This window comes from Coenobita brevimanus, chromosome 103 (genome assembly GCF_032717465.1).
Source record: "Coenobita brevimanus isolate Jiangsu-jjx chromosome 103, ASM3271746v2, whole genome shotgun sequence".
Taxonomy (NCBI): Eukaryota; Metazoa; Arthropoda; class Malacostraca; order Decapoda; family Coenobitidae; genus Coenobita; species Coenobita brevimanus.
This window is the reverse complement of record NC_137056.1, coordinates 35,780,951-35,794,972: the sequence shown is the minus strand read 5'-3', so window position 1 is coordinate 35,794,972 and position 14,022 is coordinate 35,780,951. Positions and strand designations below refer to the sequence as shown.

Below are 14,022 nucleotides of genomic sequence, written 5' to 3'. Positions count from 1 at the left end.
CTCCACAGGCTTCTCTTAAATAACTCATTTCCACTGCTCTCACTCTTGACTTGTGTCCTTCCAGCAACGTCCAAGCTTCACTTCCATACGTTAGAGTTGGTATCACAATACTGTCATGTAGTAACTTTTTCACTTCCATGCTCACTTCCCTGTTTCTTATAACTGCTTTCAAAGAACCAGCAACCTTTCTTCCCTGCTGTACCCTTTCAAGCACTTCATCCTACAAACCTCCATCCTTACTCATCACACTACCCAAGTACTTAAACGTACTCACATTTTCCAATTCCTCACCATCCAACCTCACTGTACATTCACTGACTTCACCTCTCTCAAAGACCATCACTTTACTCTTCCCTACATTCACCTTTAGATTCCGTTTCTTACACACTCTCCCAAACTCATCCACCAAGCCTTGCAGCTCCCCCTCGTCTTCGCTCAACAACACAGTATCATCTGCAAACAACTGTACTGTGAGTTTCCAAACACTATCCTCTCTCACCAGGGCCACTCCAACATCCACTACCCTACCTTGTACCTCTTTTATTATCCCATCCATGTACAGATTGAACAACCATGAAGACATGACACATCCCTGTTTCAACCCAACTTTCAAAGAGAAAAATTCACTTAGTTCACCATCCACACGCACTGCAGCCTTCGCACCATCGTACGTACTCTACACAGCATTCAACAACTTCCCATCTACTCCATATATTCTTAATACTTTCCACAATCCTTGTCTATCCACCCTGTCATATGCTTTCTCCAAATCCATGAAAGCCGCATACAACTTCTTTCCCTTCTCTAGAAACTTTTCCACTAAAGATCTAAGAATGAATATCTGATCTACACAACCTCTTCCCTTCCTAAAGCCTCCCTGTTCTTCTCCAACTAATTCCTCTGTTCTTTCTCTAACTCTCTCAATAAGTATCCTACCATACACTTTTCCTATTATACTAAGAAGACAAATGCCCCTATGATTACCACATTCTTTTTCCCCTTTTCCTTTGTACAAGGGAATAATTATACCTGACTTCCAATCCTCTGGAACTCTACCTTCCTCCCAGGCCAATCTGCACATCTTCCACATCCATTCTACTACTATCTCTCCCCCATGCTTCAGCATTTCACCACACACTCCATCAATTCCTGGGGCTTTCCCCAATTCAACTTTCTTCATTGTTTCTACAACTTCTATCCTACTGATTTCTTCCTGTCTTCTCACCTCCCTCCTTCTCCCAGCCATTCCCCAGCCACTTATACTCGCATTACTTCCATCCTCTATGTTCAACAAATCCTTAAAGTGTTCTCTCCATCTGCTCACTTCTTCTCCCTTCTCCACAAGTAATCTACCATTTTTATCTTTCACTTCCCTGCTAACTTCACTTCCACCCTGTCTTACTCTTTTCACCTCTTTCCAGTACATTTTCTTACAGTCCCTCCACTTTACACTCAAATTCCTTCCAAACTCTTCATCCACTCTCTTTCTTTCTACATATAACTCTCTCTTCCGCCTCTCAACTTCTTCCACGCCCCTATTTCTCATCCATTCATTGTATGCTTTCTTCTTTTGTGCCACAGCCTGTCTCACCTCTTCAGTCCACCACGCTGTTCCTTGCACCCCCCTCCGTCTTCTCTTCCTTCCACACAGCACATCACATGCTGCACATATTTCTTCTGTAAATATCCTGCACACACCTTCCAAGTCTCCCATCTGCTCCAATTCATATTTGCCCAATCGTTCCTCCACTTCTCTCTTATACTCTGCCTTTTTCTCATCCTCTTGTAACCTTTCCACTCTCCTTGCAACTACTCCTTCCTCTCGTCTTTCCCTTCTTCTATTCCTCCATCTTACTTGAATCCTAATTCTTGCCACCACCAAGTAGTGGTTAGAAAGTCAACTCCCCCAGCCTCTATAAGCTCTTGCATCCATTACACATCTTTGCATCCTTTCATTCACACACACATAATCAATCATTGCCTTCATTTCATTCAGATCACCACCCACCCTTCTCATCACTCGCCATGTATACCTGTGGATCATTTTATGCTTGAAGAGGGTATTGGCTATCACCAACCCCCTCCCAGCACAAATGTCCACTAACGCACTCCCATTCTCATCTATCTCAGCAGGCACACCCCACTCACCAACTATTCCATCCACCTTCACATTCCCAACTTTACCATTCATATCACCGATCAAAAACACTCTCTCATTCCTTCCAAACTTTTCCATGCACACTTCTACATTTGTCCAGAACTCTTCTCTCACTCATCTAGAATGATCTTGCGTTGGCGCATACACACACAATCGCCCACATTTGTATTCCAACTTTCAAATTTACCCACACAATCCTTGACCCAACTGATCCATACTGTCTTATGCTCTTCTTCCATCTTTTACTCACAACTATACATACTCCTTCCTTTGCCCTCTCATTCTCACCTACTCCTGCACATATACCCCATCCATACTCCCATTCTCTCACACTGTCTCCTCTCCATTTTGTTTCAGTTATTCCACATACATCCACTTTCGCACCCTCAAGCACCTGGACAATCTCTCTCTCTTTCACCTCATCATTCGCTCCTCTTACATGCTGCTGATTATAAGGATAGTGATTATTTCCATTTGTACAGTGAGCAACAGTAGTCGTGTCACGGTTTTGTCTGAAGATTAAATGTAGCTCGTGAAACATTATGAACCATCCGTATGACAGACAGCGGAATGTACCAGACAATTAGCCCGTTAGCTTATGTTTTCACCAAATTTCACGACACGATTATTGTTGCTTACTGTACATAAAAGTAGTGAAGAATAAATGCTTCCTTTAAGAGTCTGGTAATGAAAAGTTAAATTTTGGTAATGAAACTTGAGGAGTTTAGTAATGTGGCTGAGTTCAGATCTGGCAACCCTGTCCCCAGTTACCGTACTGCCTAACCTTCATTCAGGGAAGATGTCCATCGCAGTGGATGCCACACGTGCTCGTTTTTTATGAATAAACAGTGAATAAACTGCAATACCTCGCCACTAGACCACATGGGAATTTACAGGGAGCTAGGGTTACAGTGCGAATGGATGGTGAGCTGAGTGAGTTCTTTGATCTCAATGTGGGACTGAAACAGGGTTGTGTGATGTCTCCATGGCTGTTTAATATATACATGGATGGGGTTGTAAAGGAGGTGCAGGGTAGGGCAGTGGATGTGGGGGTGGCTCTAATGAATGAGGGTGAGATTTGGAAGCTTCCGGTGTTGCTGTTTGCTGATGATACAGTACCGTACTGTTGAGTGAAGATGAATGGGAGTTCCAAGGTTTGGTGAATGAATTTGGGACAGTGTGTAGGAGGAGGAATCTGAAAGTTAATGTAAACAAAAGTAAAGTTATGGTGTTTGAGAGGAATGAAGTCACAGAGTGTGCAGTGAGGTTGGATGGTGAGGATATGGAGAATGTGAGTGCATTCAAGACCTTGGGTAGTGTGATGAGTAAGGATGGAACTTTGGGGGATGAAGTGCGTGAAAGGGTACAGCAGGGAAGGAAGGTTGTTGGTACACTGAAAGCAGTGATGAGAAATAGGGAGGTGAGTATGGAAGTTAAGAAGTCACTGCATGATAGTATTGTGATCCCTACCCTGATGTATGGAAACGAGGCATGGACCTTGCAAGAGGGGAACAAGTCAAGAGTGAGAGCAGTGGAAATGAGTTACTTGAGAGGAGCATGTGGAGTGACAGGTTGACGAATGAAGAAGTGAAGGAATGCTGTGGGGTGGATGTGGATGTGGTTGAGAAGATTATGAGAAATACACTGAGGTGGTTTGGACATGTGAAGAGAATGGAGAATGGAAGACTGACTAAGAGGGTGTATGTAGGTGAGGTGGAGGGAGGGAGACGGAGAGGTAGACCGAGGATGAGGTGGAGGGATGGAGTTGAGAGGTATATGAGGGAGGGGGGGGTGAGTTGGGGGGAGGGTAGTCAACTGGTGGGTGACAGAGCGACTTGGAGGTGTTTTGTCTGCGGCCACCCTTTGCGGGATTAGGGCATCGGGGTATAGATAGATAGATAGATAGAAGAAATTAGAATTTAGAGTGCAAAGGATTAAGTGTGGAGTGCAAAGTGGCAGTTGAAACTGGCATGGTGCAATTAAGAAGAATGTGCAATGTTAAACAATTAAAACTCACAGTGCAAAGAATTAAGTGTAGCACAACACTGGATTACTATACATGCTTCAAGAGCATTTTCAAACCTACCAGAGCCTCAGAGAGTTAGAGGAGGCGGCCACAGACATGCTGTAAGTACAGTCTCCTGTACACTGCTAGGCCTAAGTATTTTCCATACTTCTAATTCCTCATTCTCTGGTTCCTTTTCATTTATTTCATGCTTTATGTCCAGTACTGGTGTGAATAGGGTCTTAAATAGGTTTAAATAAGTGCTATGCATGTTCAGTAGGGATAAATTTAAGTGGCTTTCAAAGTTAGGAGTCATTAAGTACCAGTCCAGGAGCCAGGGGGCCTACTTTCTGGACATGCCTTTGGCTCTATTACATTGAATAGTGGAGAGATTACTGTATATTACCTAAGAATGTTAATGAACCCCCATAACCCCATTCAGAAATTGATATTTACAGATATAATGAATTTAATTAAATTTCCCCCATAAACCATACCGCTGATCTTGACTTGGCCAGTTCATGTAAAAAAATACGTGCATTCAAACGTGTGTTTCTCCTTTCCTCGACTGCACATGCATCTGCTTCACCCACTCACAGGCATACGTTATGTCACATGATGGTACCGGGTATTCTACCAATCAATTTGAAGCGCGGTCTTTGATTCCTTCTGAGTGTAAAATTCAAATTCTTTTTGCTATGGCTTCCGACAAAGAAGGATGTGACCTGAGCACTGGGTGTAACATTGCTTATTTATGCGTTATTAAGTGTTTCCACTTGGAACCGGATGGAGCCATTGGGTTATTGAGAAAACACAACATATTTTTTCTGCTACTTTTTGATGAGATTTGACCGTCATTTTTTTTGGAAATGCTTCATTTTGCCCCTTTTCCAATCATGAAATTTGACTGGATGAGGTGGTGAAATGAAGCATTTTCAATAGAAAATGAAGGCAAAAATCACTCAAATTGCATAAAAACCACCAGAAAAATATACCGTACTGCACAACCTGGACCACTGTCTCTCTAAGGTAAGCATTCCACTGCAGCATGTTAGGTTAGGTTTGGTCAGTTTAGGTCTGTATGGTTTGGTTAACCAGTTGCGCAGTATATTTTTCTGGTGGTTTTTTATGCAATTTGAGTAATTTTTTACTTCGTTTTATGTTGGTTAGGTTAGGTTAACCAGTTGTGCAGTAAATTTTTCTAGTGGTTTTTGATGCGATTGGAGTGAATTTAACCTTCATTTTCTCTCCGTTAGGTTAGGTTAGGTTAGGTCTCTTTGGTTAGTTTAACCGGTTGTGTAGCACTTTTTTCTGGTGCTTTTTGATGACCAGTGATTTTTTACTTTATGTCGAAAATGCTTCATTTCACCTCCTCAACCAGAGACCATAATTGGAAATGAGGCAAAATGAAGCATTTCCAACAAAAATGCAAGTCAAAATCACTCAAATCTCATCAGAAACTGCCAGAAAAATATACTGCACACCCTGAGGGGGTTGTACTGCCAACTTGTAAAAATTTACCAGTACTCCTATTGGATTTTTTTTTTTCACTTGTAAAATCGAACAATCTCAATTCTGACAAAAACTTTGGTGTGCCAAGTTTAGCAAATAGCTTGTCATTTTTGGGTTCTATTATCGTTTCAACCCCTAACAAAAATTCATTATTTTTCTGTTCTCCAGTGGAGAGTTCTCCCAATGACAAGAATTTTGAGTACCAGTTTCTTCAGTTGATACAGCACAGCCTCATATTGGTTAGGTTGGATTGGTTTGGTTGGGTAGGATGAAAAAAAAAAAAAAAAAAAAAAAGGTGAGGTTTGGGGCTTAAACGACAATTTTACCAACCACACCAGTCACAAGATTCTCTACTCCCTTACCTTCCAGTGTAAGTGTATCTGGATCCTTCTTCTCTGCCTCATTTTCTTTTTCCTTCTCCTTATCTTTATCTTTGTCAGTATTAACGACTTCCATAGCTTCCACGGTCATAGTAACGTATATTTTAGTGTCACCCAGACGCTGTTCCCCAACAAGTCGGTAGAAATGACAACAAACCTCACAGTTAAACCTTCGACGTACCGTTGCTTATGAAGTCAACGTAATACCGGCGAACCTTCAAAATCACTACTTATTTGGCATTTTCTGTGCTTCCTAAGGATGATATTCTGTACATAACATCTCAGATTTCCTAATTTCCCAACATTTAGAACGTCCCATAGGTAAAAGTAATATCACCGCCCCAAAGAGATGCCTACACACTCATGTTCCCCCCCAAACCCCCCCGCACACACTTTGGGCCTTTGGCGTTATGAAGCCTTTATATATATATATATATATATATAATGACATCCAGCAGCAGCACGACACCCCAAGGAGGCGACAACGGAGGGTTAGTCGGAGCGAGAGGGACGTCCGTGCTATATGGGCGCAAGTCCCTAGTATTGCGCGCCCCTACTCCCCGGAACCGGCCCGACCCGAATACCTCAGCCTGGGCGCATAACCCTCTCGCCAGCCCGGCCTAACGAACGAACGAACGGCTTACGTCAGGGTTGGGGTGGAGCTGAACCTTACGCTCCATACAGCGTCCCAGAGACTGCCTCACACCGCTTACACCAGTCACCAGGAGACGGCCTCCAGCCGCTCTACCTTAGAGATGGCTTCCTGCCGCTCATACCAGACGGCCTTCAGCCGCTCCACCCTTGAGACGGCCTCCAGCCGCTCCACCTGGACCACACACTCCACCAGTAAGGCCTGTGATGGCCTCCAGCTGCACGCAGGGGAAGAAGGGTATGTCCCCTTTCCACCTGTAGGAGACACGGAGGGCATGACACCGGCGATGACCTCCAGCCGCTTCACACCCAAACGTCGCCATTCATACGGAACTCAGGCGATGGCCTCCAGCCATGCCTCGTCTGTGGTCCCATCAGGAAGTCGGGCACCGGCGATGGCCTCCTGCTGCGCCGGCAAGGTTGGGACGGCCTCCAGCCACCCTCCTCCAGTTGCCCAAGGGACCTCAGCAATGACCCTGCCACACCAAGGAGAGTAGCTACCAAAGCCTCTTGCCCCCTGTGACTTCACAACATCTCTCCCACAGGTGTAGCAGAGTCGAGTGTGGCAGCCCCCAGACGAAGAGTGACCTGATCGTGGACTGGTGGCGAGGCCCTGTATTATCCCCGGAGCTGTTCTCCCTGCAACCAGTGCCTGAAGATGACCTGCCCCTGATGGAACCCTCCCCGGGACAACACAGTAGCCCTGCCCTGACGACGGGACACCAGGAAGGGGACCGCAGTCTCCGGGATCCCGATTGCACCCCCAGCACCCTGGGGCGAGGCCTCCCCAGTTCCCATCCCAAATGACGTCGCTCTCCCACCAGGCGACATGGAAACGCCTGGAGAAGCTGTTTGGCCCATGTCCTGTGGACCTCTGTCCACCGCCCCCAACATAAGAGGCCCCGCACCACACCCAACCCGAAGGAGACGACCCTCACCCTTGCCCAGGACTAAGTGACCCAGGTGTGTGTATGTGAATAAGTATAACTTATAATGCCGTACAGTGCCAAGTGGCAAGACGTGAGAACTTCCATTCAGTGCAATAGTGACATGCCATCTGTGATATCTCTCTAACCCCCCCGCCTTGTGATTGTGCCAGCCTACCATGCAACTTAGCTCTCCCCCCCACCCACCCCCAGTGACCAGACTCACACTCAGTAAGACTCTTAGAACGAGTGTTTAACAGTGAATCAAGGAACTCCCACATACCGGGAGCCACCAAAGCGAGGGACTGTGTGCGGGGGAATATCTAGATGTAAACCTAACCCCCTAGCATACGGCACTGAGTTAGAGACAGTGAACTATCCCCATACGCACTCACCCTGATATAATAATTCCGATTGTGTCTGTCGTATCCTGCGCGATACGCTCAAACTGATCAGCAGTCCAAGGATTGATGTAACATAAATATTGTGAGATTGTCTGCCATTCCTGTAATTTAGAATTGGTGAATGCACGTGTAGGTTGTTGCCCGGAGTTTTTATGCCCTGTTCCTCTTATGTTTGTGTTCTAGCCCCTGTCCAGAAAAGGACCCAACTACACACCAGGCGTTTCTAGGACGGGAAGCCAACCTAAAAACAACCAGCATAGCACTGGTGGACAGCAATGGTTCTTGACCCAGGCAGAATTAATATTAAAAGAAGAATAAAACAGGGAAAGTATCAAAATGGCAACAATACCACACGTTCAATTACCCAAGTTCGGCCAGGAACAGTATGACATCCATTCATATTTATCCATCATCAAACCACTGCCTCTGCTGGGCAAGGCAGCAGCCAGCATTGAGCCCAAAGTCGTCCCCGAATTAACATGGACAAATTTCACAAAGATAGTAACACAAGCTATCACACCCTCCTTGGGAAAAGTATAGTGGCACTGTCGCAATTGGTCAGTTTAACGTACGACAGCAGCCTGGACAACAGACTGATCCGGGCAAGGTGGCTCATCACCGCTGCATACCCGGAAGCAGACACAGAGACCCGGGATCAACATACTTTCAATACTCTGATCAGAGTCCTCCCCAGCATGGTCAAGGAGCATTTCACCATACACGACCCAATGGGAGATCTAGACAGGGACAGCCAGCTGATACGACGGCTCCTGACCTCCTGCTCTGCCCCACCACAAATCAATGCAGTTAGCAAGTTCCCAACCAAAAAACCGGCACTGCATGGCAAGCCCCAACCACCCACGGCCCGCATCAGCCCCATGCCGGGATCCCATGTACGTAGGGCTTACCCCTCTGAGCAAACGCCCCAGCCAGAAGGAGAGCCAAAACTTCATCTCAGTCAACCCCCGGAAGTTCTCCGCATGTAGCCACCAACGCCCGCTCCACAACATACGGGAGCAACGCAAGGTTGCCAGGCAGAAACTAGGCACCCCAGGCCGACGCCAAGTGTCGTCCCTGGTGGATGAGGGCCCTGGGAACAACACCTCACCTGCTGAGAACACCAACCTGGGGGAACTGGAGCCAGAGGAAGAGGAAATTCCCCAGCAGCTGGATTTTTAGGCCCGCCCCTGCACCTCCCCATGGTGGCGGGGGCCACTTCTCACAAACACCGCCCCCCAATCTACAACAAGATTAGACTGAATGGGGTAAATGCGAGGCTGTTGGTCGACATGGAAGCAGCCAGATCTTGCCCATACAGCCACTTTTACTCCCGTCACAAGTCGGCTTTCCGCCCACTTTTCCCTATGTCGACTCATCTTGTAGGCGCTGGGGATGGCTCCATGCCCATCCGTGGGGAAACCTGGGCCCTATGCACTGACACCCACCAGCACACCTCCACTCAACATAAGTTTATTATCTCTGATTCCATCTGTCGCAACTACGACGGATACCTGGGACTGGACCTCCTGCAAAAACTATGAACCACCATAGATTGCCACAAGTGGCAACTCCAGTTCAGGAGGTCGCCAGCCCCTGTCCCCGATCCTCCACAATTAGTTTGCACCTGCATCCCCCTCCCCCCTCCTCCCCCTTCCCCAACCCGTGCCTCCAACCCTCCAGAATCAGTATGCACATGCACCCGTGCCCCGGCCCTCCTCCCCCTTCCCCTCTCCCCTCCCCCACCTTCCTCGCTGTCATTACCTCCATCACAACGATTCCCTCAGATCACGAAACTTGGCTCCCACTGAAAAGGCCTACCGGAACATCAGTCCTCTTCTCCCCTGACCTGCCGCCTGGAACACTTTCAGCCTGTCTCCTGTCCCCCACCTTCCTCCCCCCCACACATTGCGGCAGTTCAGATCGCCAATATCACCACGACCCCACTCACACTACCAAAGGGGCTCATAGTGGGAGAAATGGAAGAAACAGAGCCTTGCCCCACCATTACCCCCTCTACACCCACCCCTGTCCCCCTTACCCGAGCACCTCTCACCCCACTAGACTGACACTCTCCGCCACCTCCTGGACTTTCAGGACCTCTTTGCATCAGGTCCCTCCGACATTAGCCAGACCACCTACCTGACGCATCAGATACACACCACAGGACCACCGATCCGCCAACCATCCCAATGGAAAAACCCGAAACGACGGGCGGAGGAAGACTGGCAGGTCCAAGCTAATGCTCGATGCCAGCATGATCTCACCCTCCACCAGCTTTTGGTCCTTCCCTGTCGTCCTCATAAAGAAAAAGGACGGCACCATGCAATTCTGCATGGATTACCGCCGCCTCAACGATGTGACCATCAAAGATGCCACCCCACTTCCCAGGATCGACAATTCCCTCGACTCCCTGTACTGCGCCTCCTGGTTCTCCACACTGGACCTCCAATCAGGGTATTGGCAAGTCCCAGTGCACCCAGGGGACAGACAGAAGACTACGTTTTCCACCAGCAATGGAAAACACTATAAATTCAACATCTTGTCCTTCGGCCTCTGTAATGCCCCCGCCACCTTCTTCCGGTTGATGGAGTCTGTCCACAGTGGCCTTACCTGGGAAATTTGTCTGGCGTACTTGGACGACGTCATTATTTTCAGCAAGACACGGGCTGATCACCTCCAACGCCTCAGGAGGGTCTTTCCAACGTATCCATCAGGCCGGCCTGAAGCTACGCCCCTCCAAGTGCATCCTGGCCGCCTGGACCGTCTCCTTCCTGGGGCACGTAATCTCACGAGATGGAATTGCACCCGATCCAGACAAATTGTGTGCCATTGCCAATATTCCCCTACCCCGGGACATCCAAGAAGTCTGGGCCTTCTTAGGCCTTACTTCGTATTACTGACATTTCGTTAAGGGATACACCGATATCACCAAACCTCCCCACGACTTGACACGAAAAGGGGATCCTTTTACCTGGACCAACAAACAACAAGAAATGTTTCAGGAACTGAAGCACAAGCTCACCACCACTCTGATCGTCACCTTCCCCAACTACACCCTACCCTTCCGGCTTTATACAGATGTTTCTCTGACAGCCATCGGCGCCGTCCTCGCACACGTGCAAGAAGGGCGACAGCACATCACTGCCTGTGCCAGCCGCACTCTAAATCAGGCGAAGCGGAATTATGCCCCCACCAAACGGGAGTGCCTGGGCATTGTCTGGGCTCTGGAGCATTTCCGGGCCTATCTTTCCAGGACTCACGTCATGAATATCACTGACCCCCAGCCACTTCAATGGCTCCGCCAGTCTGACACTCACAACACCCAGCTCGTCAGATGGAGGGAGACCTTAGAGGAATTCAGCTATGAGATTTCCTACCACCCCGGCAAACTCCACACTAATGCCGATACGTTCTCCCATCTCCCCATCCATGCACTCCCACCCGGATTGGAACTCCTCGCCCTGTGGCACAACAAAGACTGGCCCCCTTGGATCCCACCCCATATGTTCACCAAACTCCAACAACAGGGTGACCATTTGTTCACCTCGTCAGGGCACACGTCCTCGCCCCCGACACCGCCCTAGACGCCATGATCCACTCAGACAACGGGATCCACCTCGGGACGAAAAGGGTCCTCCAAATTTTCAACATTATTTATTGGACCTCCAACCCCTCCCAACTGGCCAAGCAGATCACCCAATCCTGTCGGGTGTGTGCACTGGGCAAGAACAAAACCCGCACCTCCGGCCCTTCAGGGACCATTACTGTCCACAAACCCTGTCAGTTGCCGTCCATGGACATAGTAGGGCCCTTGCCACCTAAGGCGGGCTATGATATTTCATCACCTTTATCGATACCTGCTCCAAGTTCCTCATCGCATGCCCAGCCAAGGAACACCACGCCGTGGCCGTCGCCCTAGTCCACCATGTCTTTCCCTATTTCGGAATCCCTCAGGCCCTGCATTCTGACAACATCCCCAAATACACCAGCGCCATCTGGAAGGAGCTAGCTGACCTATTCGGCTATCGCCTCTCCCACTCCTCCCCGTATTGGCTGCAAGGAAACGGAATTTCTGAAAGGAGCTGCTATACCCTTATGAATCAAGTGCGGGCCCAAATCGAGGAAACGAAAAATGAAGACTGGCCAGCCCATGTTAAAATTGTTCAATGGGGTATGAACTCCTGCCCCAGGGAAGACGGCATCTTCCTACACAAACGTGTGCTTGGGGAAGTGCCTCTCCTTCCCCTATGACAACACCTACAGCCACCCTCCACCCCTCCCGCGTCTTCAAGAGGCGACTCCACCACCTCCAATGCAACCTAGAGCTCCAACGTGATGCTGCCCCCTCCAACCCCTACAAGCCAGGCGACACTGTGATGGTGGCGAAACTACCAGTTCCCCACAAGCTTGCCCCACGCTTCATGGGCCCCTACACCATCACGCACGTTCCCAACCCCTACTAGGTGACCATAGACTACAATCACACTTCCCGCACCTACAGAAACCGTCATGTCTGCCCCTTCCGTGCCCCCGCCTCTTCCCTCATTCACCTCACCCGCCCCAACACCCCCACCTTCCCGTGCCACCCCAGGCCCCCACCTCCCGATTCATACCATTGCTATGTCACCCCCTCCTCCTCTCTCCCCTCCTCCCCCTCCTCCTCATCACCGACGTCTCCCTCGATCATGCTGCATCACACCTCACTGCCACCCTCACCAGCACCGCAAACCCCCCCCACCGCCTCACCCACCCCCTGCCCTCCAACCCCCACAAGTACACCCACACCACCCAAGATCACGACGCCCTTAACTACACACACACACCGCCCCCTACCACTGCTCCCCCTGCACCATCATCCCAAACTCCCCCACCCATCCACCCCCCCCCCACACCTCACCACGCCTGACCAAAGCAACTCGAAATCACACGTCTGCATCTCTGCCCACACCCACCCTCAGAACCACAGTCACCCGCTCAGACTGCATTTCACGCCCTAGCACCAGATACACCACCACTCCATCCCCCCACCCTCCATCCTCACCTATGCCACAACATCCAACCACCCCCAGTTCTCCCACTCCTAACACAACTCCTATCACCCTCATGATACATCAAGCTCAACCTTCTACTGCCTCTATCCCCAGGGAGAACCTATGTGCGACACCCCAGCATAAAACCACCACCACCTCCCACTCACCAGCATTCAGCCGAGGCTTCTAACAAGACGACAACACCTAACCATGAAAGTAAGGCGTGCTACCTGGGCACCAGCATTCGGGGAGAAGCACCACGTGCACAGGCCACATCACCTACTCAAGCTCCTCCAAACGGCTGCCCAACCATCCACTCTCTTCCTCACCTGCGCCCCACACAGAAATGAAGACAGAATGATCAAGCACTGGACCACCCTACTGCTACACCTGATGCCGGCTCACGACACCAACACCACTAAAACGTACTACCTCCAAGCACAGGGACGTGATTTTTCCCACCCTGACGGTGGTGAAATGACAACATCCAGCAGCAACACGACACCCCCAGGAGGTGACAATGGAGGGTTAGTCGGAGCAAGTGGGACGTCCATGCTCTATGGGTGCAAGTCCCTAGTAGCCGCGCGCCCCTATGTATACTCCCCTGACCCGGCCTGACCCGAACACCTCAGCCTGGGCGCGTTACCCTCTCACCAGCCCGGCCTGCATCAGGATCGGGGTGGAGCTGAGCCTTACGCTTCATACAGCCACCAAGAGACAGCCTCCAGCTGCTATCACCAGCAGTCGGCCTCCAGCCGCTCCACCTGGACCACACACTCCACCTGCAGGGCCTGTGTTGGCCTCCAGCTGCACACGTGGGAAGAAGGGTACGTTCCCTTTCCAGTTGTAGGAGACATGGAGGGCATGACACCGGTGAAGGCCTCCTGCCGCGCCTGCAAACGGGAGACGGCTTCCAGCCGCTTCACGCCCACACGTCGCCCTTCATATGGTACTCA

At 49.7% G+C, this 14,022-nt stretch overlaps 1 protein-coding gene across 2 annotated transcripts in view; it reads right to left on the bottom strand.

Annotated features, from left to right (window-relative positions):
- The window catches only part of Rpn3 (regulatory particle non-ATPase 3), an 82,146-nt gene extending 75,957 nt beyond the window's left edge, over positions 1-6,189 (bottom strand). For both annotated transcript variants that reach the window (XM_080284979.1, XM_080284980.1), the window contains exon 1: positions 6,038-6,189. In XM_080284979.1, the coding sequence (XP_080141105.1) occupies positions 6,038-6,146 (109 nt within the window). In that variant the 5' untranslated portion in view covers positions 6,147-6,189. The remainder of the gene's footprint in view (positions 1-6,037) is intronic.
- Positions 6,190-14,022: the final 7,833 nt, after the last annotated feature.